Genomic DNA, 26,689 nt, shown 5'->3' on the forward strand with positions numbered 1-26,689 from the left:
TAAGTAAAGTATAGAAAGTATCTGTTTCACCTTCTGCTAAAATACTTCAAGTCTACCAATTGCACAGAGACCTGTTACTGGCACTGAATAATGTAATGTAATATGTAACATAATTTGTAACATGTAAGTTTTCAATCTCCATTTAAGCTATTCATTCACTATACTTTATAATATTTATAATACGTATTAAGTTTAAATTTATTTCCCAAATACAAGGAAATAGTATCATTTTTTAAAGCTAGCTTTGGCCTAAATTTTCAAATTTATTTTAAAATATTAGTTCACAAAGATTTCTATTAAGCAGTATTTAAGCTTGCTTCCTATACTGTATTCCTGTAAAATAATTCAGGAATAGCTAAGAAACCTTTTTAAAAATAGATTTTATATTCACTGTTCTTTCTTTTACAGGGATACAGAAACAAAATCTTCTGTATAAACAGTAAAAATCATATTATTGATTACCAACCAGATGTTGGGTTCTCTAGTTGAGACATTAATAGAAGTTAATGTTTATGTACTGTGAACCCAAGTGCTTATTAGGGCTGTGCGGTTGTTTCGCGTTTGTAAGGGGTTATTCTAACCATTTCAGAAATATTCAAATCTTGAAATAGGTCAGAGGTCAGAGTGGGGATGTTTCAGAATGAGAACACATCCAGATTTGTAAAACTATCCAGTTTTGTTCAAAACAACTGTTTTGAATTCAAATAATAGTCTTTAGTAGAGAGGTGTCAAACTGGCAGCCCGCAGGCTGGATTTATCATGCATAGGGAATGCCCATCCCAGCTCCGTGAATGGAGAAAACGTGAAACATGATGGTCAACGTGACGCAGCGAGTTTGACACCTGTATTTTAGAACTACACACATTTAAAGTTTTCACTATTTTGCAAACCCCTACATTTTAATTTTTTTTGGTTAAAAACATCCTTTATTTTGTATTGAAGTGATGGTAGAAATAGTGTGTTGAAGAATGCTTGTTAAAATATTATAAATAAATTTATAAAAGAATTAGATGGAACATATAGCAATAATATCTGGCAATTCTATTCGTTTTACAAATAGTAAAAATGGTTAAAAAGTAAGTTGGAAGTAAGTAAATCAGCAGTGTGGTGGCTCAGTGTTTACGATGCTCAGGTTTGAGACCTGAGTGCCACATGATGGAGTGAGCTGCTGTCCTCGCCCTTTGTCTGTCCGCCTAGCAGTTGGAAAGCATGCAAATGCGAGTAGATAAATAGATATCACTTTGGTGGGAAGATAACAGTGCTCTACGATGTCATGCTGGCCACATGACATGGAAATGTCTTCAGACAGCACTGGCTCAATCGCCTTGAAATAAAGATGAGCACTGTTCCCTGTAGATGGCAATCACTAGCAGACTAGAATCCGCAGGGAGTGCTTTACCTTTATCTTGTTGATTGATGGAGATGCTTTGGTTACCTGCTTTTTAAAATGTTTTTTTCAAATTTATTGTAAGATAAAATACAAGTAGAAATAAAAATTAAGAAAGGGAAAGAAAAGAGAAGTTCAGAAATAAAGGAGGAAATTATACAATCCCAATATTTTGTTTTACAGTTCTAAAAGTTTTAAGCAATTTCTATAACAAAGTCATTCTAGTCATCACAACCTCCAATCAAAATTTCATTTTTTTTCAGTTTTGAGAATAAAATCCAGATATAATTTCCAAATCAAAACAAAACTAGATAAATTCTTCTGTTTTGCTATCTCTGCCAACCTTTTACCTTCAATTCTTCCATTATGGGAATGAATGTGTCTTTCTACCTTTGTGCATATAAGAGTCTCACCACTGCCATCATATATAACAACAAAGTTCTGCATTTTGTTTCAAGTTCCTTATCCATCAGACCTAAAAAAACCTTCTGGTTTCAGTTTTATGTATTTTTAAAAAGTCTTCTGAATTAAGAAAAAAAATCTGGTCTCAATATTTCTTTGCTTCACAAGTGCATCAGAGATGACAAAAAATACCATCTTTACCATTTCTAGCATAAGTTTGAAACTCCTTTATACACCTTTGACAATTTTTCAGACATTAAATACCAAATATATATCATCTTACAAAAAAATTCTTTAAAATTATATTTCAGTGTAATCTTCATTCATCCACATATTTTCTGTTGGTCAGTCATTATATTATAACCAAATCATACAATCCTTAACATACTCATTTTCCTAATTCAGTTTTTAACATTTTATAAACCATAGAAATAACATATTCATCATTAGCACACAATGCATTTCAAATTCACTTTTTGCAAATTCAAAACTATGCTTTTCTTACCTAAATTAAACCTTTCTTTTTGTGATATAAATGTGAATCAATGGCAAACACAGCCTTCAATTCTTCTTTCCTCAAAATTAGCTTTATCTTGAATAAAACATAAAACCACTTAAAAACCTGATATTTTCATCAAAAGTTCCTTATCCTGTATCATCATATTATTAACCAACATTTTGGTTTTATTGTTTCTTTATGTTGAAGCTGGCTGGAGTACCAAAGTCATTCAGTTTCTTCATTAAATATTCCATTCTACTATTTGCTTCTTGTAGAATCAAAACTAATCAGCAAAAGTTCTCAATTTATACATCTCTTTTTGATCTTCAAAACTTACATTTTCTTATCCTGTCTAATCTCTCTGATCAGAACTGCATCTTTTTCCAAACTCTTGTCAAAAAAATATTCAGATTCTTTTTATAATCCTCTATAACCTTTACATTCAGGTTTCATCTCAGAGTTAAAGTTTTTCTTTTAAGTATTAAAAGCCAAGGAGATAACTGGCACATAAATTAAGAAAAGAAAGAGAAAAGAAATTCATAGAGAAAATTCAAGAGGGCGATACTGTGTTAATGAATCTTTTCAGAGGTACTTTTATAACCTTTCCCCCAACATATATAAAAAACAGGAAATAGATTTGGAAAAGATATTACCTATGTTGACTTCGAAGTCCATATCGACTTGTTGCTTTACCCATTTTTATCTTTTTAATGGAGATTTGACTAAATCATGTCAGATTGAAAAAGCTACAAGGCAAGGATGTCCTTTATCTCCTATACTTTTCATTTTGGTTCTAGAAGATTTAATGACGGATGCTAGTAAACCTGTTAAGAACGGTTATCTTATTCAGCACAGTTGCCTTGTGAAAAAGAAATCTCAAGAGAAGATACAAACAATATTGGATAAAATTAAAAGAAAAGATATTGAAGTACAGAAAATGCCAACAGACTCAAAGATTTTATATCAGATAAAATTGCTAAACTAGCAAATATCTATGTTAACAACAGAAGAAATAGAAACTACCGTATTTTTGGAGTATAATATGCACCTCCCCCCCCCCCCCCTAATAGAGGGTGAAAATTTGGGTGCGTCTTCTATACTGAATGTAGCCCCACCCACCCACCGGCCCAACCCTTTGGCCTCTGCTTCCCAGCAATTTACCGCTTTGCAGTAACCAGGGCTGGCTTGCGGAGGCTTCAATAAGCTATAGCAATCCCTGCAACAGCTAATGAGAAATTGAAAGTGAAACTTGCTGTTTGCTCCACATGGCAAATTGTTGGGAGGCAGATTTTCTTTATTGTGCTAATCAGGCTGTTTGCTGCAAGGAGATAAGTCAACAACTATAAATGCCTATAGAATGTTCATATTATTAGACTTATTTTTTAAAGACTGCTTTATTATTATTTTAGACAACTTAACAAAATGAAGCAGCTTTTTAAAATAAATGCTTCATCTGAAGAGGCCCCGTGCTATTGTTTTAAAAAGTGCTATTCTTTTAAGTAGCAGAGAATAACTATACTTCCAGAAAGCACATCAATTTTAACAACATCTGTACAAGTATAGTCTGAAATATAACACTACAAACGGTATATATCGTCTATACTGTTCGTTGCAAGGAGGCAAATTGCTGAGAGGCAGAGACAGATATTTTTCCCTTGTTTTCCTCCCCAAAATCTAGGTGCGTTTTATACTTTGGAGCGTCTTATACGGTAAAAATACGGTAAATTGAATTTGGTTACTTGACTACTTCTCTCCACTTGTTGACAGATGGAAGTAAATTTGCCACTGCTCATCTTCAATTTACTACAGTAATAGTAAGAATAGTCAGAATTTTTTTTTAACTTCACTAACATAGTGATACAATTATTGGTTTAATTTGTTTTGTTTTCTAATAGTTTAATTGTGAAACAATGTAATTGTTTCAGATTCATACACGTTTATTATTTTGTGCTTTTATTTACTAATGTATTTAGAAAGTATTGCCTCTATTTTATTATAAATTAATATAGTGGTATAAATCTATACTAATTTTATTGCATCTGATTGATTGATTCTTTCTTTCTTTTTGTTCCTGTTGATTGATAACAATAAATCAAGGGTCCTGATTTCTTTAATGGCAATTTGAACAAATACAATGCTGATGTGCATAGATGTTATATTTGTGTACATAAAGAACATAGTGTGATATCCAATTCCAGAATTATGCTTCATTATACCCAAACAAGTTAAACATTGGTAATCAGCTTTAAGTTGGAGTTTCTGGTTGCTGTATAAATCCTAGCCTCTTTGGATACATAAAGATAATCCCAAATTTGATATCACATTAAATCTGCTTATTTGCTTGCACATGTGGAGCAATAAATACGGGTTTCATGTGCAGAAAAACTTGCTTACATTTTTCAGTATAGTGAAAGAAAACAATTTTGTATATAATTTTATATACAATTGTAGCCTTTGTTTTTTATTATTACTTGATGTTTTAAATATTCTCCATTTTTTATGTATATTGTTGTGATAGAATATGGATGCCAGTCTATGGAAGCCTGCTACTTGTAAAGAATTTAGAAAAGAGACAGAACATGCAAAGAATAACAATATTGTGATTTGATGATATATTTCAGGTGTTCATTGCTATTAATTGGCAATTTACATAATTACATAAATTGATAGATCAAGGCTATATAAATATCTCATACAGGAATCAAGTAAAATGCTTTCTCCCACCATATCAGGCATATTTTAGATATTTACAAAATAAAATATTTATGTAATTCAAAAAACATAACGCAAGCAGGCTTATATTTTTATAATATAGATCTGTATCAGATGAAATATAATGCAGAAAGGGCCATAAGGTGAACTAGTAATGTTCCAATCACTTTTTGAAAAGAATACTGGATTAAATGGATGTTTAATCTAAATGAAGAGAATTCCTTTTAAATATAATCTGTAATTTAATACCTCTTTTCTCTTGATACATATGTATTCTTAAAATCATCCTTCAAAATAAAATTTAAAGAATAATTTCTGCTTGGAAACGATTACTTTGAATTAATATATTTTGTTTAGGGGAATTTTGTAGCTTGATTTTTTAAAATATTTTAATTTAAAATGTTTTAATATTCTTTTAGGTATATTAATACGAATATAATATTTTTCATGTCTCAATACATCGATCTGGGAAATCATGACTCATTTTTTTTCCACTTCGATGGGATAAGATATTGTGTAATACTGATGCCAAATCTACAAACCATAATTTTAAAATTGTATTGGTCAAATCTCTGCAGTACAAAAAAAATCATTTTTTAAAAAAAAGTAGCATCTTTGTTTCAAATATTTTGCTGCTGTTTCTGTAGATTTCAATATCAATTATAGTGGATATTTTTTTAATAAATTGGTATATTGGTATATTTTTTATTCATTGTATATTGGGAAGATTGGCTACAGAGGTAAAAAAAGAAAAATCCTTTTATATATTTATTTTTAAAAAAATAGTTCTAAAGCAAATATAGCAAATTTTTCTATAAAAGTAAAAATGATAAGCACCTTCATCTCCTACAATCGTGCTGGTTTCAAATTGTACCAAACCAATACAATTGCATTGTTCAGCCTTTCATTTTAGAACAAAAATGAAGATAGAACAGTTAGGAAATTAAAGAGTGAGTAGACAGCATGTAGATAAATGTTATGGAAGCAAAATTACAAATGACCACTACAAATAATTTATAAATTATTTTGAGACTTTTAATTTTGTTTCAAATTGGTTGAAATTAACCATTTACAATAAAATATATACAATCCAGTAGAATGAAACCTATGTATTTCGTTTCATATTGCAAAACTCTTTTAACACAAGATGTAATGGATACTGTTACCCTGAATCTTTATACATCAAAGGCAACAGCTATATGAAGCTAAGATGGAATTTGTAGTAACACCCACTAGATTGAGAGGTCTAGTTTTTGTTTATTGGTTGAATAGCAGAATACCGTAAATATGCAAGTATTTGAAAACTTACTGTTTTTCTGAGTATTAAATAATTTCTGATTAAGCAGAGTTTTGGAACAGATTTTGTCTCCAGGCCAGTATTTGCCTACTTTTCCACAATGGGTTTCTCCTTGGTTTGGTCTTGTTATTTAGTTTACCTAAGAATATGCATCTGCCATTGTTTTTCAAAGATGAATTTGCTGCAGATATGTTCTTCTAACTTCTGGAAACCCTAAAAGAACTGTTTACTAAGCCTTCCAAATAAATAATTTAAAATATAGGCTCATTTTATAGAGTTTATAGTTTACAGTACTAAAATGTCATATTTTTTAAATTTTCACTAAGGGGGATGTAGTCATGAAGACACTATATTTTGGGTAAACCAGAAGATTCAATACTTGCTAGGCTAGTGAGCATACCTTTGGATCTTATAGGCAACATGTAGCAGGATCAGATTCCTTTGGCCTCACTCTTATCTCAGAGTGGAAGGATGAGAGTGGATGAAGTCTATTGAGAACTTCATTGTAAACTTCTCAAAAGGTTCAGTAACAAAAGCTGTTTGAGGCTTTGATACTTGCCTTGTGTTTCTTTCGTTAATAAAGTTTTATGTCATACATTAACAGTGGTTCCCTATGTTATGTTTTAAGAAAAAGATGGATGATGTTGAAGGTAGAGTTTAACTGACTTAGAATTAGATTGTTAAACTTCAAAACTTCTGTATCATGTGGCAGAATCATGTAGGAATAGCCTCAAATTTAGTTCTCAGGGAAGTTTATCTGGAGTTAGGGTAGTTTGTGGTGACTTCTTTGTCAACCTCTTAATTCCTCTGCAGAGGAAAATCAAGCAAATAACAAGGGTTCACAGTTATCCATTCCCATAGGGCGAGCGTAGCAAAGAAATGTTACCGTATTTATCGGCGTATAACACGCACTTTCCCCCCTGAAAAATAGGGGGCAAATGATGTATGCGTGTTATACGCCGATATACATATATTTAGATAGATAGCCGGATGTTTTAAACGCCAGGCGCACAGAAAAGCAGCTGCTTTTGGGGCGAAGCGCTCCGCGATCCTTTTCTGTGCGCCTGGCGTTTAGATAGATAGCCGGATGTTTTAAACGCCAGGCGCACAGAAAAGGATCGCGGAGCGCTTCGCCCCAAAAGCAGCTGCTTTTCTGTGCGCCTGGCGTTTAAAACATCCGGCTATCTAAACGCCAGGCGCACAGAAAAGGATCGCAGAGCGCTTCGCCCCAAAAGCAGCTGCTTTTCTGTGCGCCTGGCGTTTAAAACATCCGGCTATCTATCTAAACGCCAGGCGCACAGAAAAGGATCGCGGAGCGCTTCGCCCCAACAGCAGCTGCTTTTCTGTGCGCCTGGCGTTTAAAACATCCAGCTATCTAAACGCCAGGCGCACAGAAAAGGATCACGGAGCGCTTCGCCCCAACAGCAGCTGCTTTTCTGTGCGCCTGGCGTTTAAAACATCCGGCTATCTATCTAAACGCCAGATGCACAGAAAAGGATCACGGAGCGCTACTCAGCGGGGTGTGAGCGAGAGGAGGAGAGACTGGCTGAATATTCTCTCCTCTCCCCGGACACCCGACTAAAACGCTTTCTTTCGCCTGTGGAAGAGCTCATGCGGGCGAAAGGAAGCGCTTTACTCAGCGGGGTGTGGGCGAGAGGAGGAGAGAATAGATGAGCCGTCTCTCCTCTCCCCGACACCCAACTAAAATGCTTTCTTTCACCCGCGGAAGAGCTCGGGCGGGCGAAAGGAAGCGCTTTAGACAGCGGGGTGTGGGTGAGAGGAGGAGAGAATGGATGAGCCGTCTCTCCTCTCCCTGGACTCCCGACTAAAAGTTAATAAAAAAAAGTTCTGAGCTACCCTTATTTTGCTTCAAAGTTCTTTATTTGAAATTTAATTTTTTTTCCTGAAATTTCCCTCTTAAAATGAAGGTGCGTGTTATACGCCTGTGCGTGTTATACGCCGATATATACGGTATTTTGTTCCCTTAGTACATGTCCAGCAGAGGTGGGTTGCTCCTGGTTCAGCCCGGTTTGACCGGTAGTGGAATTGTGGCCTGAGAACCAAGAGCGACCCAGACTTGCCATGCTCCCAAACTGATTCCCCGATCACATGCCGTTGCCGACATGTTTCTGCGCAAGCACAGAACAATTTTAGTCAACTGTGCATGCGCCAGCAATGTGTGGCTGGTGCGAGCACATAGTGAACTGGTACCAACCGGCATAGGAATCCACCCCTGATGTCCACTATTTTTCCAGTGCAGTTTTTGTTGTCATCTATTCTGGAAAGCAGAGAAAACTGCAACTCTCAAGTGCTTTCTGCAACAAATGTTCATAAAATGTTGAAACTTCTTGCTCTACATAATTTTGTTTCAGATTTAATTAAAATATCTAATATAATCTAGGACAGTTGTATAGAATCTACTTCATTTTTTACAAGCTTGAGAGTGTGATTGTGATGCTTGTAGAAGTTTACGCTACAATTTGTCTTCTGGACCCTTGCCCTTTACACTTCATTTGAAGTCAGTTGGCAGGAGTAGGGGAAGATGACTTTTATATGGAAGGAAAACTCACAAGATCCACAAGTTTATGGTTACCACCAATTATTAATTTTAATATTCCTCTTTTGGGCAGGTTGATTGAACTTATAGTTGCGATTCAACTACTGTATCAACATTTTTCAAGATTAATATTAGTATTTGCTTTATTATTTTATACATTTCTATTGTAATCCATTTGTTTAAATCAGAAATAGTTTTTCAATATTTTTAATACATGAAAAAGTATTGGATAGAGAGTGGGAAATAGCACTTAGATTTAGATATAGTTAACATCTGTATATATTAACTTAGTGTCCCATAGTACTATTGTATGTAAAGGGAACAGGGATTAATATAAAGGTTGTCAGTCATTTTAATTAGCAGTTCTGCTTGAAGCTTGTAAATAGTTGAGATTCCCCCCTCCCCCCATATGTATGCAAGAGCTCGTGCAAAAGCCCTGAAAGCTTACGCAATTGGGTTTAATTATTGCTTCATTGGTGGCATTTAGGGATGCTGGGTATTATGGTGACCAGAGGCATTATATTGCTCATTTATGGAGTAGGAAAACTGGATTGAACAATGTAACAATATATGAACCTGCGTTGGTGTGCTCAGGAGTTGTGTCTAGAATATTTTCTGTATTTAAGAATAGTACATATATGGTCTTCCTTTATTTAAACTTCATTGAACAGAGGAAAACTTGGTCTAGCTGTTTAACATTTTAAATATGTGGACTTGTGAGTTCCTGATTATGCTCTGAATTTTCCTATTCCATCCCCCAAGTGAAGTGCCATTATTCCATTCAAAAATACATAGTGGCAAGTAAAACACTTGACCAGATAGAACGTTTTCATGGGAGAATACTCAAATTCAGGTTTTGTGGAACTCAAGTAGGGTGAAAATCTCAAGAAGCAAACTGGCAGGCAAATATTGGTTTCAGTGAAAGAGTGATATTACCTCCCTTCTATACATCAGTAAATCATCTTCATCTGTTAAGCTTCAGGTAGCACATCCAGTTATGATCAGCTGCTGATCATGATAATAATTAATAACTTGCCAGTGTGGACAGTATCATAATCATCTTTATGGTGGCTGACCATCCATCACTTCTGATTTTTCTTTTCTTTAAAATACATGGTTAACCTCTTCCTGATGTATGAATGTCACGCTAGATTGTGCTGTAAATAAATCAACAATGAATTATAGATTGAGGTAATGGTTATAATACTTCATCTGAATTTGTACCTTGCCCGCACCAGACCTTACCACAAAACTTTTTAGTGGTGTTATGCAAATATATTTAATATTTATTCATTTATTAAATGTATATGTTGCCTGACTTTGGGCAGTTTTCAAAATTGGGGTGGGGGGGAGCAAAGTAAAACAAAAGCAAAAATGGCAGAGATAACTAACCCAGATGGGGATAAAAGAAAAAGAAGAAAAGGGGGTTGCAATAATTATTAACACTTTTTAATGCATCTAGATCAGGAGTGTAAAACAAGCGACCTGTGTGCTGGATGCGTCACACATAGGCCACACCCATCCCAGCTCTATGAATGGGAAAAATGTTGCGTTACCGCAGCATGATGCCATGAGTTTTAACACCTGTCATCTAGATGAACAGTGATTTCAGACTTTACTGTAATCTGGTCCTTAATGTGAAAATGGATTCTTTGATTCACTGTGACACATTTGACTTTAAGTTTTGATTCAACAAAAAAATTTCTAGCCTTGCTTCTACAAAAAACAGTCTCTTTTAAGGGGCAGAGTTAAGGTAAAGGGAAAGCTTCTACTGCTTTTTTCAGTTCTAGACTTAACTAACAGATTCTACAGTTCTACTCCAGGAACTGAAGAATGCTACTATTTTTGCATTGGGGATCTATACTGTTCTCTCAATCAATGCAAAATCATCCTGGGTTTCATGAAAGTACCATATCAATAATAGACATGATTAATTGCAATAAATTAAAGCTCAGTTTTGATCTGATGAAAATATTACTAGTGGATCTAACATACTTACATAATTTTAATAGTTTTTTCCATTTATATTCACAGTAATTTCTGTTTTCTTTCAGCTTTACTCACTGAATGATTACAAACCACCTATTTCAAAGGCTAAAATGACACAGATTACTAAGGCAGCAATCAAGGCCATAAAGGTAAGAAAATGATTATATAGCTTACAAATGTTTCTTAGCTTTAAATGGTCCAAATAGTAAGTGCAGAGCAATGCCCAGGTATCCTAGTCATTAAATCAATTTCCATTTTTAAAAAAATCACTGTTGGTTAAAATTTAATGTGTGGAACCTTTAAATAATTACGTTTCATATTGTTTGTGGCATTTCCTAAATACCCATTCAATGAGGGATTTCCATTAGACACTGTAAAATGTTTTCCTTCCTGCTCTGTCCTCCTTTCTCCTTAAAGTAATGTTAGTATTTGGTCATGCATTTAGTCAAAAAGAAGAAGCCATTCCTTTTTTATTGTATTCTTAAACTCTATTTTCTATTAAAGGAATATTTTAAAAAAACAAAGAAAGAGAGAGTAGGAAATCTTCCAAATGTGGGTCTTGAGGGTATTATTCACTAAATTAAGTAACACACATTAGCCAGAAAATTGATAAATTAAGAAAGAAGATTGTACATATATAAATGTTGTAAGCTGCACAGAGTATAACCAATGTGTGAGTTGGATGGCTATATAAATTTGTTTAATAAATAAATAATAAACCTATTGAACAAATTATATATTTTTATTTTCAGTTCTACAAACATGTTGTACAGAGTGTTGAGAAATTCATTCAAAAGGTAAGTCACCAAACAAAATATTATAGTTTTAGTAATTTAAATACTCATCAATCTAGTTGTTTACATATAGATAAATGTATTAAAGGCAGTAATGTTACTGGATATGTTATCACAATTTACAATCTGATGAGATACAGTATGTTATTTTTTCTCTGTGGAGCAGTTGTAAGGGCAAGCATGAAATGAGAGATATTTCCTGTTTGGAAGTCAGAATAGCCTATTGGAATATGAAAAGTCCTTTATGTGATTCAGTTCACTTATTGTTTCCTTTACATGGATTACTTTGCAACCAGTGAGTCCCTTGGGTCGCAAAAACTACTGCTTGCTTATCATAAAGGGTTTTATCTATTATATGGATATTATTTGAATTCAGTTTAATAAAAGCTAACCTTCCTTTGGAATTTACCCATACATTTTCAGAGTAACAGAACAGAGCCACAAATTTGCCTCAGATTATTGTTTCTGCACTAAATAATAGCTCTACCAGAGTTTGAGAATAGATATTTGAACACCTTGCCATGTCATGTGCAGCCATTTGCCACTCATCTGTCTACTTGAACAGTAAATAAATCAATTTCCATAGAATGGCAACATTCAGAGGAATCAGAATAAGTTAACCTCAGCCTGGCATTAGTTTGACATTTATTGTCCATATGACATTGAATTTCCTAGTTGTGTTACTGCACTTTTTTGTAAGAGCACAGGTGGCAATGTGCATGCGTGGAGGTAATAATCTTGTTGCTTGTCCTATCCAACCCAATGTCACTCTGTGTGACCAGATTGCTCACAAATTGTGGGCAACACAGTTAATACTAACAAACTATACATGAGGGTGTGATAGTTGATATTGGCCCTATTCATCAATATTTATCGCACAATTTCAATTACCCCTATCACACAAGTGTATGATCTCAGTTCCAGAAGAACCTTTATGAATTGACATCATATAAAATCATTATCAAGCAATCTGTTTCTAATTTGTCTTTTTTGTTTTCCTATAATCATAGATGAAAACGTTTTGGAGTTACTTTTACGGCTACTTCTGCCAAGTATTGACGTAGATATTCTTCAATAACAATATTAGATCATTCTCTTGAGGGTAAATTTTGGGGTGCACTGAGCCAAAAGCTCAGAGTGTCTAAGCTAAAGTATCAATTGCAGGGGACTTACATCAAGTCAGTAGAGGTGTAGGTGGCATATCATGGATCTTATGCAAGTTTGAAACGCTCCCATAAAATAGATCTCTGTGGGTGACAGTGAACAGTAAACATTACCATGTTTCCTACAACTTATTTCTGCTTTGACTTTCATTCTCAGTACCTGGGCTTTTAACCAGTAAGAATGAGTTGACAAGGGAGCACTTAGCATCACAATGTTTTTTGTTTCTTCCAGAGGAAAAGCCTCCCCACTGGTACTAAGTTTTGTCTTAATTTTATCCCCCTCCCCATAATACCAGCTGATGCCATAACTGCTGCATAGGGTACATATTAGTAGAGTCATGCCTCTGAGAAATTGCTATGTTCCCTACCACTAGCTATGTTATTATTTAAATAGTTAAAAAACTTAGAATATTCCAACTGTTAACATCAAAATGAAGGTACATTTCCCTAAAATTATATAGTTTTTATTACCTTTATATAAATGAAGTTTGAAATTTTCCAACAAATAATTGCACCATACTAGACTCATTGTAATATAAAATAATACTATACAGGAAAAGAGAGCATTCATAGTTTCTATAGCTTAGCTAATAAATCTTATATGAAATTTGTATTCTTAATGTGTTTTTATGTAGTGTAAACCAGAATACAAGGTGCCTGGATTATATGTCATTGACTCGATTGTACGGCAGTCTCGGCATCAGTTTGGACAAGAAAAGGATGTCTTTGCTCCTCGGTTTAGCAATAACATCATTAGCACTTTCCAGAATTTATATCGTTGCCCTGGAGATGATAAGGTATGGATTCTCCTACATTTCACTCTCCCCAATAAATTATTTCAGTTTTCATTAAATATATAATTTTACAATTTTTAATGTATTTTTTTACTTGACGATATTTCTGACTAATAGATAATACTATTTGTGAATAGGGGAGAAAATACCGTGCATGCCTTCACTGTGTAATCCCTCTTGGGGAAAAATTGTTATGCAAAGTACTGAAAAAGAGTAAGAAATAATAAACCAAAAGAAAAAAAGAGATGAGATTAAAAAGAAAAGTAGATGTAGCTAAATCATTCACTATATTTGTCTATATCTTTCTTCCCTGCTGTATTTTATCATGTTTTATATATTGCCTTTTAAATTTAAATTTCTCATTTCTTTCTTAAAAACGCATCAATTTATTATAGTTACAATTTTCTTCACCTTTCTTTTGGTATATAACATCATCCCACATGTATTAATTTTATAGTTTCAGTCTCATTAATTCTTTCTGTATGTCCAAATGATGTCAATGTGTTTTCATAATGGTCACTGCCTTTTGTATTCAGTCCATATTAATTCACTATTCATTGAGTGATAATCTTTTATGGTTATCCCACACATGTCCATAAGGAACTCAGTTCCATTACATTCAGCTTTTATGTTTTTCTTGACCTACCCAATTCTCAATCCAATATAATAAAGTACTTTTGGCATAAACACATTCTTATTTCTTTTGGAAAGAATAGTTTTTTGCAGCAGTTCACATACCACTCCTTATCTTTCTACCATGATCTGTACATTTTAAATGTTTTCCATTTTCACTCTTTGCAAGGGCACACATTCATCTACTAATAAGGATTGTAGTATTCTGTTTCCCTTGAGAAATACAACTTCCTTGCATTTCAGTGCATTAATTTTCAGGTCGTTACAAATACGGCAGATGTCTGTTTATTTTGGAAAAATTAACACTATATCAATCAGCATTTTCCAATAATTTAGTACTATTTTGATGTGTGGAACAAATGAAAGGAATATAATTTTATTGAATAATGAATTGCAGATGGAAAAGAATATAATTGCTTATTGGTACTTAATTATCATTTCAACGTATAGCATGTGGGCCATATTTTTTAATCCTATAATGAAGTCAAAAGCATAGATAGGATCTGGCTCTAGCAGGTGACATGATGATTTAGATCTGCACTGTTACTATACATTAAACATTGCATAATATATTCATACCAAGATAATCCAATAATATTCTTATAGAATGGATATGAAATTAAGCATGACAGTATCTAACCTGAAGATATACATTATGTATATAAATGAGCTAAGCTCTATAAAATTGAGAAAAGGAGTTGTCCTTGGAGATTTAAAATAACAGTTTAAACAGAATACTAAAGATTTAGATTGGATGGAATCTAGGATCCCATAAACTAAATCCACTTAGGCAGTAGAATGTATGACTTTACTTCCTTAACCCCCAACTATTTGAATAGGTGCACAAGCATCTGCAGAGGAAGGGGACATTACCCTTTCGTTTTCAATAATAGAATTCATTTCTGTTCTTAACTTTGTAAGAATTTGTGGCCACTACTAGAAGATTCAGAATCTGAATCACTAGGTACAAATAGAATCACTAGAATCATTCAGTGCATTCATAGGAATAAAATGAGGGACTCTAATCCAAATTGAACAAGTCTGTTAATTTTGTCACATAGATCAGAGGTCCCCAACCACCAGGCCACAGCCCACTATCGGGCCATGGTCTGTTTGGAACCGGGCCATGCTAGCGGTGTGCAGCTCAACATATGCGAGTGGCGGGCTGGTTCCCTTCTTACCTCCCCCCTCCCTGGCCAGGCTGCCAAGCTATAAAGGCTGGGGACTGCTGACATAAACTATTTTTTATTCTCTAAGACTGGAGAAGGCATCTTCTTTGCAGGTAGGGACTGGAATGTACCATCGGCTGTTTACTAATCTACCTTTCTTCTTGTTTGCCTCATTCATTTCTTGACTGGTAATTATTGTTGATTGTGATGTCTGAATGTAATCAACTGATTATGATTTATCTCCAGATCATGGTTTAATGAGTATGTCAAATTATAGTTTAGATCTTAGCAGTAGTGTTGACTGAAATATAGTGGTTGATTGAGACAAAATAGGAAATAGTGGTTAATAATATCAATCGAAGAAAATAAGAGGAATGTTCCTAAGTAATAAATAGATGTTTTGGACTAGTCTGCTAACTCTGACAAATAATTTTGAAGTTTCATGATTTCCAATCCTAGTATAAAAAGGACACTGAAACCCACAACACACTCCTGATCCTTGTAACCATGATAAGGAATATTGAATATAGCCTCAGTGGTTTTATTTTAAAAGGTGTTTAACTTGGAAAAGGAATTCGCATGATGTAAAGTCTAAAATTAAATATTATCTCTTTCCTTCCTAGAGTAAAATTGTTAGAGTGCTCAATTTGTGGCAGAAGAATAGTGTTTTCAAAAGTGAAATTATCCAGCCTCTATTGGATATGGCAGCAGGAATTCCTCCTCCAGTTGTGACTCCTGTTTTGCCAGGGACAACTGCTACTTTGAGTAATAATACACCAGGTAACAAGAACCCATTATCCTTTTGTTTTACATCCATGATAAATATCCATGTTTAACAACTTTCACTTTGTTACATCTTTAAAATTTAAATTTGCAAGAATAATAGATTTTTGTTACATTACTTTTTTGCAGTTAAATTCCTTCCTGATATGTATATATTTTTCCTTGACTAGTATTCTTTCCTGATATGTATACAGAAATATATATTCAGATATTGTTTCTTTGGATAGAGACTTTAGTTTTTATATTTTTATAGCTGTTTTATATTTTATTTCTGGTCTTTTGAAAGGTGCACCATAACTATGAGAGGGAATTAGAAGGGAGAAATGAAAAATATATGGGATTTGAATGAAACGAATAGTTAAATTGATTAATATTTGCTTGTGAAATTTCTATTGGTAGAAAAATAGACTATAATTCAATATCAGTCAGAAGAGTCCAGAGTTAAGACATACACATACATGTCTAATGAAGATGATTACGTTCAACATCATTTTTAAGTTAAAAGTGCCATTGTTAAGAACTTCACTTTTACAGAAAAATATTACATTTACACATTAGCCATTAGGGGTCAGCATATTCTACAACATTAAGTACACAAATCTAAAAGACAAGCTTTTGCTCTCTAAATAATACTATAGATTTTTATATTTTATAGCAGTATGATGGTAATGTGTTACAAATTGTTGATACCAAAACCATATTTTGGAACCAGAGCACATGCTATCATGCAATATGTTGAGATTCACCAGATTGAAGAAGGATTTATTATTGAGTTGCACACAGAGAACCACTTTATGTTCATTGAGCTGTGGTGGTTGCAGTGGCTAGAATGCAATATTGCAGGCTAACTCACTGCTCACCCCAAGAGTTCGATTCTGACTTGCTCAAGGTTGACTTCTATCCTTCCGAGTCAGTAAAATTAGGACCCAGATTGTTGGGGGCAACATGCAGACTCTGTAAACTGCTTAGAGATGCACTATATTGCCAAAAGTATTCGCTCACCCATCCAAATAATCAGAATCAGGTGTTCCAATCACTTCCATGGCCACAGGTGTATAAAATCAAGTACCTAGGCATGCAGACTGTTTTTGCACACATTTTGAAAGAATGGGTCACTCTTAGGAGCTCAGTGAATTCCAGCGTGGAACTGTGATAGGATGGCACCTGTGCAACAAATCCAGTCGTGAAATTTCCTCGCTCCTAAATATTCCATAGTCAACTGTCAGCTGTATAAGAACATGGAAATGTTTGGGAATGACAGCAACTCAGCAACGAAATGGTAGGCCACATAAACTGATGGAGCGGGGTCAGCGGATGCTGAAGCGCATAGTGCGAAGAGGTCGCCAATTTTCTGCAGAGTCAATTGGTACAGACCTCCAAACATCATGTGGCCTTCAGATTAGCTCAAGAACAGTGCGCAGAGAGCTTCATTGAATGGGTTTCCATGGCCGAGCAGCTGTATCCAAGCCATACATCACCAAGTGCAATGCAGCGCGTCGGATGCAGTGGTGTAAAGCACGCCGCCACTGAACTCTAGAGCAGTGGTGACGCGTTCTCTGGAGTGACGAATCACGCTTCTCCATCTGGCAATCTGATGGACAAGTCTGGGTTTGACGGTTGCCAGGAGAACGGTACTTGTCTGATTGCATTCATTGTGCCAAGTGTAAAGTTTGGTGGAGGGGTGTGTGGGGTTGTTTTTCAGGAGCTGGGCTTGGCCCCTTAGTTCCAGAGTTCAGGAACTCTGAATGCTTCAGTATACCAAGACATTTTGGACAATTCCATGCTCCCAACTTTGTGAGAACAGTTTGGAGCTGGCTCCTTCCTCTTCCAACATGACTGTGCACCAGTGCACAAAGCAAGGTCCGTAAAGACAGAGTCTGGTATGGATGAACTTGACTGGCCTGCACAGAGTCCTGACCTCAACCCGTTAGAACACCTTTGGGTTTATTAGAGCAGAGACCGAGAGCCAGGTCTTCTCGTCCAACATCAGTGTGTGACCTCACAAATGTGCTTCTGGAAGAATGGCGAAAAATTCCCATAAACACACTCCTAAACCTTGTGGACAGCCTTCCCAGAAGAGTTGCAGCTGTTATAGCTGCAAAGGGTGGACTGACATCATATTGAACCCTATGGATTAGGAATGGGATGTCACAGTAAGTTCATACGCGAGTAAAGGCAGGTGAGCGAATACTTTTGGCAATATAGTGTATATATAAAGGACTGTGAAGTAGTATATAAGTCTAAGTGCCATTGCTATTTCTTCAGAATAGTTCAAGGGTACTGCTTTCAGATCCACTTTTTCCTTATATTAGTCAACACTGAATACCAAGTCTTGATTACCCTGCTCAGACTCATTAAACACTTTTGTTACATGGAACTTAGCCTTGGTTTGGAAGATAGGTGCTCTCAGTTAGATAATCTGTACACATTCCATGAAAACAAAATGTTTCTAGGTCAGATATGAATTTTGAGCTCTGAGTTATTCAAAATTCCAACAAGCACAAGAGAATATCCTTGCCAACTGATAGCACATGCCTCAAACAAGATGTACACATGGCTCTGAAGGTCTACTTCAAACTCAAACTAGAGAGATAAATAGTTTGTTTCCTATAATAGAGAATCAGGGAAAATAACTTTCAGTTCCAGAATTGACAGATGACTTGGATAATGCTTTGTCCTTTTGCTCACAGTAAACACACAGAATCATGCTTCATAGCATTCTATGTAAAAAGTGACTGTTGGCAATCTTTAATAGTAGGATTAACATTAATAGATATTTGTAAGGTGAATCTGGGATAAAGCTACCTTAAAAATTTATGAAACAGGTAAAATTGCCTTTCAGAGGTGGGCTTTGATCTCCTTTGGGTCATGTACCCTGATCCACCCTGGGAATTAATTAATTAATTAATTAATTAAATTTCTAGACCGCCCCCTCTCCCCGGAGCGACTCGGGGCGGTGTACAGGAATAAATTTAAAAACATACAAACAATCGTATACAGCTAAAAATCAAATTAAACAACCCCTGTACGAATTTATAAACATTAAAAACAGACCCTAAAACCAATCCTAAAAATTTAGAAATAAAGCTGAGGTGGGAAGATGGAATTAGGCCAAGCCGGCTAGCTGGAATAGGTGGGTTTTAAGTTTCTGACGGAAGGAGCGGAGATTCGTAGTCAATCTAATGTCGGGGGGAAGGTCATTCCAGAGGGTCGGGCCCATCACAGAGAAGGCCCTTCCCCTAGGCGTCGCCCGCTGGCACAGCCTAGTGGACGGCACCCAGAGGAGTCCCTCTCTGTGTGAGCGAATCGGCCGAAGGGATGTATGGGGCAGGATACGATCCTGCAAATAACTAGGTCCTGTGCCATGGAGCGCCTTAAAAATGATGGTCAACACCTTGAAACGCACCCGAAAAGCCACAGGCAGCCACTGTAGCCCGCGCAGGAGAGGTGTTACGTGGGAGTAGCCAGAGACTCCCGAGACTACCCGCGCGGCCGCATTCTGAACCAGCTGCAGCCTTCGGGTGCATCTCAAGGGGAGCCCCATGTAGAGAGCATTACAGTAGTCTAGCCGGGACGTCACAAGCGCATGAGTGACTCCTATATTATATTACTTTTCTGTTCCGTTGTCGCCTGCAACCAAGAATAGTAGGCGGACATTGTGAAGTACTGTCTGCTCACCAAAAGGTAGACTTGATAAGCTCAATATATTTAGGAAGGGAAGTAACGTGAACAAGTATCCTAGTCACCCAAGAGTTGAGATGCAAGGTACTTTACTGCACTAAATGTTATACATTGTTTTCCCATGTGTCTTGCTAATGGGTTACAGTGATATCCATATTAATGTATTGAATACATGATAAAGGAGGAGCTGAATTGGACTCAGACTAAATGGGAGACCATTCACTTACATCACAACTGATTCAGGTGCCTACAGAGCACTCCTGCTATTTTTTACCTAAAAAATCGTGTGAAGTTGGTTGGGCTGAGACAGAATGATTGTTCCAAAGTCACCCAGTAATTTTTTATGGCTAACAATGGATTAGATGAAATACAAATGTGATTAATCTCTTGCTATTTTCTACTTATTTCCAAAAGTATCTATATATAACTGCTTATCTTCTTTTCAGGAACTCCAGTAACTCCTGCTACTCCAGCCAATGTAATCCAAAGTTTACCTGATCCATGGGTATCTCAGATAACTAATACAGATACGCTTGCTGCTGTAGCACAGATCCTGCAGAGTCCACAAGGCCAACAGGTAATACATCCATTTTCAACCAGTCTCCACCTACAAATATATAATTCTGCTTCTCTGCTTCATATAGTTTAAATTGCTGTTGAAAAGTGAAAGAGTAATTTCAATTTGTTTTGCATTTTTAAAATTTTTGCAATTTGTTTTTAAAGCAAATAACGTGAATATCAATAAATAAGTAATAAATACTAAATATGAACACTTGTCTCAATGCCTTTTATGCCAAATTTTTAATTTTTTGAATTAATTTTATTTAAGATGTCATTGAAAAGATAAAAAATAATGCAAATATATATATAAAAATTGAAAGTGGAAAAAAGGAAAACATAAAGAAAAATAAAAAGGGAAAGGAGTGGAGAGAAATGTATAAATAAGTAACTTCTTCCATCATCACAAATATAAACAATTTTAATAATTTATCATCTCTTAAAAGTTACTAGAGATAAAGTATCTGTTTTAACTTCAATGAAATAAACCACCTTCCCTGTAACTGTAACTACCTTGATTTTTAATCCCTTCAAATAGTGTTTTAGAACTTGATTTCTTTTCATTTTTTCTGCATCCCTTCTACAAAATTCCTTCAAAATTTAACAATTCTCTCTTGTAAATCTAGAAAGTTAGTTCAGTCATTAGCTTGTTATTTTTATATCTTTTCAAATTATTAACACTTCGATTAGTTTCATTTGTATATCCAGTTTACCATATACTTATAGCTTGTCGTTTTTAAATCCACATTCAAATCAATTTCAGTCTTGCTGGTAGACCTTGTTCCTCTGTCTAATATTTATATACCATCAGTCCATAATAACAAGACATTCTTAAAATTCACTTCTGAGTCCATTGTTCACAAGTATCCTTGAAAATATCCAACGTTACAATATTTTGCTCCATTCTGAATTAATAAGTTGACTTTAGGTATTCTTTTTTAATTGTAATTTTTAGTTTTTTCTAACTTCTAGTGTTCAGCTTTCAAATTCCCATTTTTTCATGTTTTTTTTTCCTTAAGGAATCCAAACAACAACAATTTCCCATGAGAAGTATTCTTATAATTAATTTCAAAAACTTATTTCAAATCCTTCTAGACCCTTAGTCTGTTTTTAACTTTCCAGAATCAGTGTTCTAAATACTTTTGCTATTTATTCCATAAAGTAATTTTTTTTTCTAAATTCTTAAACTTGCACTTAAAACTAATTTTGTTAATGAGAAAACTTACCCAGGGAACTTGGCCATTCTGAAAAAAAATAAAAGCAGTAAAAAAATAATTCCAAAAGTGATTAAGAAATGAAGCCCAGCTAGGTATTATGCCCATATAGACTATATACAACTGTGAGCTTAGATGGAATCACTTAACTCTCAGCTGCTCACATAAGCTGACCACTAAAATTTTGGTTCCTGTGGTCTACCGTGTTTCTCTGAAAATGTGACACGTCCTGAAAATAACGCCATGCCACATTTTTCAGGTGGGCAAAAATATAATCCCTCCCCCGAAAATAAGCTCGCTGGACACCCCCCTCCCATCCGGCAGGCAGAGCGTCGCTCACCAACCTAGTGGTATCCTGAAGGTGCCAAGCTGTGGGAACCAGGGGGGAAACAGCGCTCGCATTGCTTGGTGTCTTCGGGATACCACTAGGTTGGTGAGCGGTGCTGTGCCAAACTGGAGAGGGGGGTTGCCATGCAGCTGCTCTCTTGTGAGCGGGCTCCCAAAGAGTCGGGCACAGCCTCGGGCGAACGACTATGTTGCACTGTTGCAGCAGCGCAACACAGCAGCCATGAAGTGACCACGCTCACGAGCAGCCACCCAGCAAACCCCCTTTCCAGCCAGGCACAGCGCCATTCACTGACCTAGGGGTATCGCCAAACTGCATGAGCGCCTGTTCACCGCCCCCCGGCTCTCGTAGCTTGGCGCCTTCGAAATGCCCCTAGATCAGTGAATGGGGCTCTGCATGGCTGGAGAGGAGAGTTGCACGAATGACTGTTCCGCTCCCCGCTCGCGTGCCTCCCAGCCACACCCATTTCTCCCTGCAGAGCCAGGGCACCTTCACTGCTGCCGCCGCTGCTGTCACCATCCCAGCGTAGCTTTTTCTGCAGCTTCCAAACCATGGAAGTAAGCTGCCGAGTCTTCCGACAGTGGCCGCTCTGGGCGTACACTATGGTTGTACGCTCTGGGAGTATGCTCTGCCGGCAACCGGCCCACAACTATAGAGTGTACGCCCAGAGTGGCCACTGCCGGAAAACTCGGCAGCCTACTTCCGTGGTTTGGAAGCTGCAGAAAAAGTGACACTAGGGCAGTGGCAGCGAAGGTGCCTGGCTCTGCAGGAACAGCTGGGCCAGGGCATCGTGAGGCTGGGAGGCGCATGAGCGGGGAGCGCAACAGTCGCTTATGCAACCCCCCTCTCCAGCCGTGCAGAGCGCCATTCACTTGCATTTTGAAGGCACCAAGCCGTGGGAGCTGGGCAGTGGCAAACAGACACTCATGCGGCTTGGCTACGTCAGTGAATGGTGCTGTTCCTGGCTGGAAAGGGGACTTGCCAGGTGGCTACTCGTGAGCGTGGTCACTTCATGGCTGCTGTGTTGAGCTGCTGCGACAGCGCAATACAGCCGTTCGCCCCTGAGGCTGTGCCCGGCTCTTTGGGAGCCCGCTCACAAGAGATCAGCCACCTGGCAACCCCAAAACAATAAGCCCTCCCCTGATAATAAGGCCCAAGCCATATTTTGTGGGTAAAAAAATAAGACCCTGTCTTATTTTTGGGAAAACCCGGTAGTCACAAGTAGCAGCTACGATGACCTTGATCTATCTATCTATCTCTTTATCCATCTATATCCATCCATCCATCCATCCATGGCTGCTGTTTCACCATGTCCTCACCTGACATCTATGCCAAATTAAATGCAAAATGCTCTCTTTGAATGTGACATACATTCCCATCCTGTTTCTTTTGTAAGTATATTGAAAATTGCTTATATTTTACAAAACGTTTGAAAATTTAAAATTAGGAATTATGTGTTTGGAATTGAATTTTGATTTGGGATATTTGCCCTATCTTTGAAAGCAGTGCTAGAATGGTTGCTTAATTTCAGATTTTATTTATAGCAAAACTATTTTCTTCCGAACTCCATTTCAGCTTCAGCAGTTAATACAGACATTGCAGATTCAACAACAAAAACCACAACCATCATTGCTTCAAGCACTGGATGCTGGTCTTGTTGTTCAGCTACAGGCTCTCACTGCTCAACTTACAGCTGCCGCCGCTGCGGCAAATACACTCAATCCACTAGAACAGAGTGTCTCTTTTAACAAGGTAGTTATTCATAAGATTTCTAAGCAAAATATATTGATTAAAGTTATATTAAGTTCTCCACACTGTAGAACCTTTTGTTTGATTCATTTCAAAGATTTTCTCTTTACAATATTAGATGGGAAGTACAGAGGGATTTCATTCACTGAATGAACCTGAGACCCTTATCCATACTCATAGTTGTCTTTTTATCAAAGCCTATTTTATAATTTCTAATTTTAGTAACACAAGTCATGTCTTTGGTGTACATATAGATAAAGTACATCAATTACTGTGCTTCCAATTAAGTATGCATAACATATTTTTGGTTTTTATATTTATGTAATTGTTTTAGATCTATGGTAATACATATAAGCAAGACATAAAGTATTGTTTTAGAAAGAATTTTTTGTACATTAGTATCATAGTGTTATAGTTTATTCATTACAGTTAATATATAAGTATATCTAAAACATCAAAATATATCTAATAGAAATCTTTGATTTCAAATAATGCCTTTCTTGTTCAACAATACCTTTTTAATGCATAATTCGTTTGTTCCTAGAAGCTGATGGATAGGTTTGGAGATTTTGGAGAAGAAGCTGATTTGAATGAAGAGTCCAAAAAGGAAACTCCAACTTCTCAATTGTAAGTCTTAATTTGTGATTGGATGCATTTCATTTTATATTTTAATTTGAACTTATTTGCAAAGTAAACCTGCAGTTGTCCATCTTTTCTGATTTTAATTGCTTTCCTAATCCAGAGGCTTTTCACATATGCAAAATGTTTTGGGAGTATTTGGGACATTAACTGGGGAAGGAGAAGAAGTTATGGAAATTATTATTTTTTAAATGCTTTGCTTTTTAAAAAAAAATTCAGACAGTCCTAACGTCCCCTACTTGAGATTTCCAGTACGCTTCAACATAACTAAAATATTCTTTTCAGTCGTTTTCTTACTTTAACTTTTTAACTTTAACTTTTATTTAATTTCTAGACCGCCCCTCTCCCAGAAGGGACTCGGGGTGGTGTACAGTCATATTAAAAACAGTATATATACATAATATAAATATAAAATAAATATAGGGCTGGAGGAGGTAGCAATAGTTTACTGTACAATAGTTAAAGTTAGATTAAAATTTTAAAAATTTAAAAATACATTAGAAACACCCCTAAAAACTATCCCAGGGTAAAAATATTTGCCAGGAGGTATGAATGGGACTATAAATGGGCCAGGCCAGCTAATTGGAACAGGTGAGTCTTAAGTTTTTGTCGGAAGGAGCGGAGGTCGGTAGTAGTTCTGATATCGGGGGGGAGGTCATTCCAGAGAGTTGGGCCCATCACAGAGAAGGCTCTACTCCTAGGCGCCGCCCGTTGGCATTGCTTGGTGGACGGCACCCGGAGGAGTCCCTCCCTGTGAGAGCGAATTGGTCGCAGGGATGTATGCGGTAGGATGCGATCCCGCAGGTAACTAGGTCCTGTGCCATGGAGCGCTTTGAAGATGGTTACATCTTTTCTTACATCTGAGAAAGAAGGAAGAAGGAAGAGAGGAGTTGTTAAGGATAAACCATAATTTCTTAACTCAGCAGTTGGGTTTATTTAAGATATTAATCTATAAGTTGTTGTTTAAAAGTTACAGTGTTGGGTTCTCCCTACCACATAAAGTGCAATATGACCTACGACAATGTTGGAATCCCATTATAACCCCATTAGATCAAGCTAGTCGTCTTGTCCCTTCCTATTCTCATCACATTTCGAGAGAACATCAAATTCTGGTTCTACAAAGTTCTGTTATATTTTTTAAATAATGAATTCTGAATGTGTTTATACAGTTATTGTAAACAAAAGGATAACTCTACTAAATTATGTATTTTAGGCCCCTTGTATCTGAATCCGTGAACAACTCACTTTTTCATCAGCTAGCTGAACAACTACAGCAACAAAACTTAGAACATCTTCGGCAGCAGCTTTTAGATCAGCAGCCACCAAAGGTATATTATTTTTCTTACTTTTGAAAATATTGCATTTTAAAAAAAATTCTAAACTAACCATATGGCTTTAGGTTTATAACTTTTTGAAACAACATGTTATTACTTTAGAAATTCAAAAAAAGTATATTTGTTTTGCCCTCTTGAATTTCCCTCAGCATTAACATCTTTTTCCTTCTCCCTACCCCCCCCTTTTGGGGGGGGGGTTCAGTATAACAATTGCTTATACTTCACTTGTATATATTTGCATTTTAACTTCTATTCCTAACAGTCTATTTGAACTTAGGATCTCTGTAGTTCCAGGGCTATGGTTTGAAATAAAGGACTGAATTTTGCAGTCTTGTTTCATTTGTTTGCTTGTTTGTTAATATTATCCAAAATTCCAAACATATTCCATAATACAAATTATGTACTAGTTACTGGTTATTAACAATTTTATTGAGTTATAAAGTATTATAAAATAAAAAATACAAAGTAAATAGAAAAGCAGTGTGGGGAAGAGGGGAAAGAGAAGTGTGGTAAGATAAGAAAAAGAAAAGCAAGCATTGACTTTCGACTCTCTGTTACAGTAAAATAAGGCATTAACATCAAATCACAAGTTTTTGCTTTTTCATAATAATATGAACAAGCCATTTCTATAAAGATTTATCAGTCTAATCAGTAAAACCCAAATTCAGAGATTCATTCTTTTCCACATCAAGTACGAAGTTCAGAAGTGGTCTCCATGTGGAAACAAAAGTACTTAACCATATTTTTCAGAGTATAAGACCTACTCCATCCCCAAAAGGGAGTGAAAATTTGGGTGCGTCTTATACACCGAATGTAGCCCCGCCCACCCGCTGGCCCTCACCCTTCAGCCTCCGCGTATGGCATCTTAGACCTGTTCCAGGCTGCAGGGATTGTCACAGACCATCACCCACTCCCGGGCTTGTGTTTTTGGCCTTTGCACCTTGGATTTTCAGCCTCAGAACACTCCGTTTGAGACCCGTTCAAGGCTG

At 36.2% G+C, this 26,689-nt stretch overlaps 1 protein-coding gene across 2 annotated transcripts in view; it reads left to right on the top strand.

Moving 5' to 3' along the window:
• Nucleotides 1-26,689, top strand: part of SCAF8 (SR-related CTD associated factor 8) — a 47,513-nt gene that overhangs the window by 4,132 nt on the left and 16,692 nt on the right. Inside the window, exons 2-9 of one of the 2 annotated variants that reach the window (XM_081945163.1) lie at nt 10,909-10,992; nt 11,596-11,640; nt 13,436-13,597; nt 16,020-16,176; nt 20,307-20,437; nt 23,554-23,730; nt 24,272-24,354; nt 25,580-25,694. In XM_081945163.1, the coding sequence (XP_081801289.1) occupies nt 10,909-10,992; nt 11,596-11,640; nt 13,436-13,597; nt 16,020-16,176; nt 20,307-20,437; nt 23,554-23,730; nt 24,272-24,354; nt 25,580-25,694 (954 nt within the window). The remainder of the gene's footprint in view (nt 1-10,908; nt 10,993-11,595; nt 11,641-13,435; nt 13,598-16,019; nt 16,177-20,306; nt 20,438-23,553; nt 23,731-24,271; nt 24,355-25,579; nt 25,695-26,689) is intronic. The other variant, XM_081945164.1, reaches the window with a different exon arrangement.

This window comes from Natrix helvetica (assembly GCF_964273705.1).
Source record: "Natrix helvetica genome assembly, chromosome: 2".
Lineage (NCBI taxonomy): Eukaryota > Metazoa > Chordata > Lepidosauria > Squamata > Natricidae > Natrix > Natrix helvetica.